The sequence below is a fragment of the Nematolebias whitei genome, chromosome 1, assembly GCF_014905685.2.
Source record: "Nematolebias whitei isolate Nwh7 chromosome 1, NemWhi1, whole genome shotgun sequence".
Lineage (NCBI taxonomy): Eukaryota > Metazoa > Chordata > Actinopteri > Cyprinodontiformes > Rivulidae > Nematolebias > Nematolebias whitei.
In genome coordinates, this window is record NC_056498.1 from 20,698,261 (window position 1) to 20,699,177 (window position 917).

General features: G+C 45.7%; 1 protein-coding gene across 1 annotated transcript in view; it reads left to right on the forward strand.

Annotated features, from left to right (window-relative positions):
• The first annotated feature begins 231 nt into the window (after window positions 1-231).
• Window positions 232-917, forward strand: part of ankrd46b (ankyrin repeat domain 46b) — a 10,354-nt gene continuing 9,668 nt past the window's right edge. Inside the window, exon 1 of the mRNA XM_037682948.1 lies at window positions 232-574. Coding sequence (XP_037538876.1) covers window positions 264-574 — 311 coding nt within the window. The 5' untranslated portion in view covers window positions 232-263. The remainder of the gene's footprint in view (window positions 575-917) is intronic.

A 917-nucleotide genomic window follows, 5' to 3' on the forward strand; every position in this document is an offset into this window, starting at 1 on the left:
TTGAGCAATCAGAACGGACTAAACTCTTATCTGACATGACTGTCATCATTTGATCTGGCCTCTTCCCGCCTACTCCGGTGCAGAATTGCACGTCTAGAATGGAACCGATGTTGACCTTACGTGTTAGACCTGTGTCATGCCTTGTTTTTGTTGCTTCAGAACAAACCAGGGCAGTGAGTTTTGTAGTTAAAACTGAATGTGAGTACTAAAATTCGCCTGTTGTTTCTGCAGGTACGCTGGAATTTTCTGATACCCACTCGGACATGTCCTATGTCTTCATCAACGACTCGTTGCAGACCAGCGTGCCTCAGCTGCAAGCCTGCATCGATGGAGACTTGCCATTCGCCAAGAGGCTCCTGGAGACGGGGTGTGACCCCAACATCCGGGACAACCGGGGCCGCACCGGCCTCCACCTAGCCGCCGCCCGCGGGAACGTGGACATATGTCGCCTCCTGCACAAGTTTGGGGCCGATCTGCTGGCTACAGATTATCAAGGAAATACGGCGTTACATTTGTGCGGTCATGTGGATACCATCCAGTTTCTGGTGTCCAACGGGTTGAAGATTGATATCTGGTAAGAACATTCAGATTATTGTGATTATTTGACGTTTTCATCATCTGTTAATTTGTGATTATCTGTCCAGAGTCAGCTTGAATCCTAGTCCACCTGGGTGTTTTGTTCTGTTGTCGTTCTGTATATAAAGTTTTGGCTTAATAGATTACAAAGGTGTAACAACAATTATGGACTAGTTTCTTTGGTTTAGGGAAAACTATGTATAGTTGAAGAGAACTGGATGTTTTGTCAAACACTTTGCAGAGAGCGGAGATCATAACATGCTGTGCTCGTTTAGAGCATTTAGAGAGTTTAGAACATTGCAAGAGTGTGGGAAGTGTTTATAAAGCCTTCACACACACAC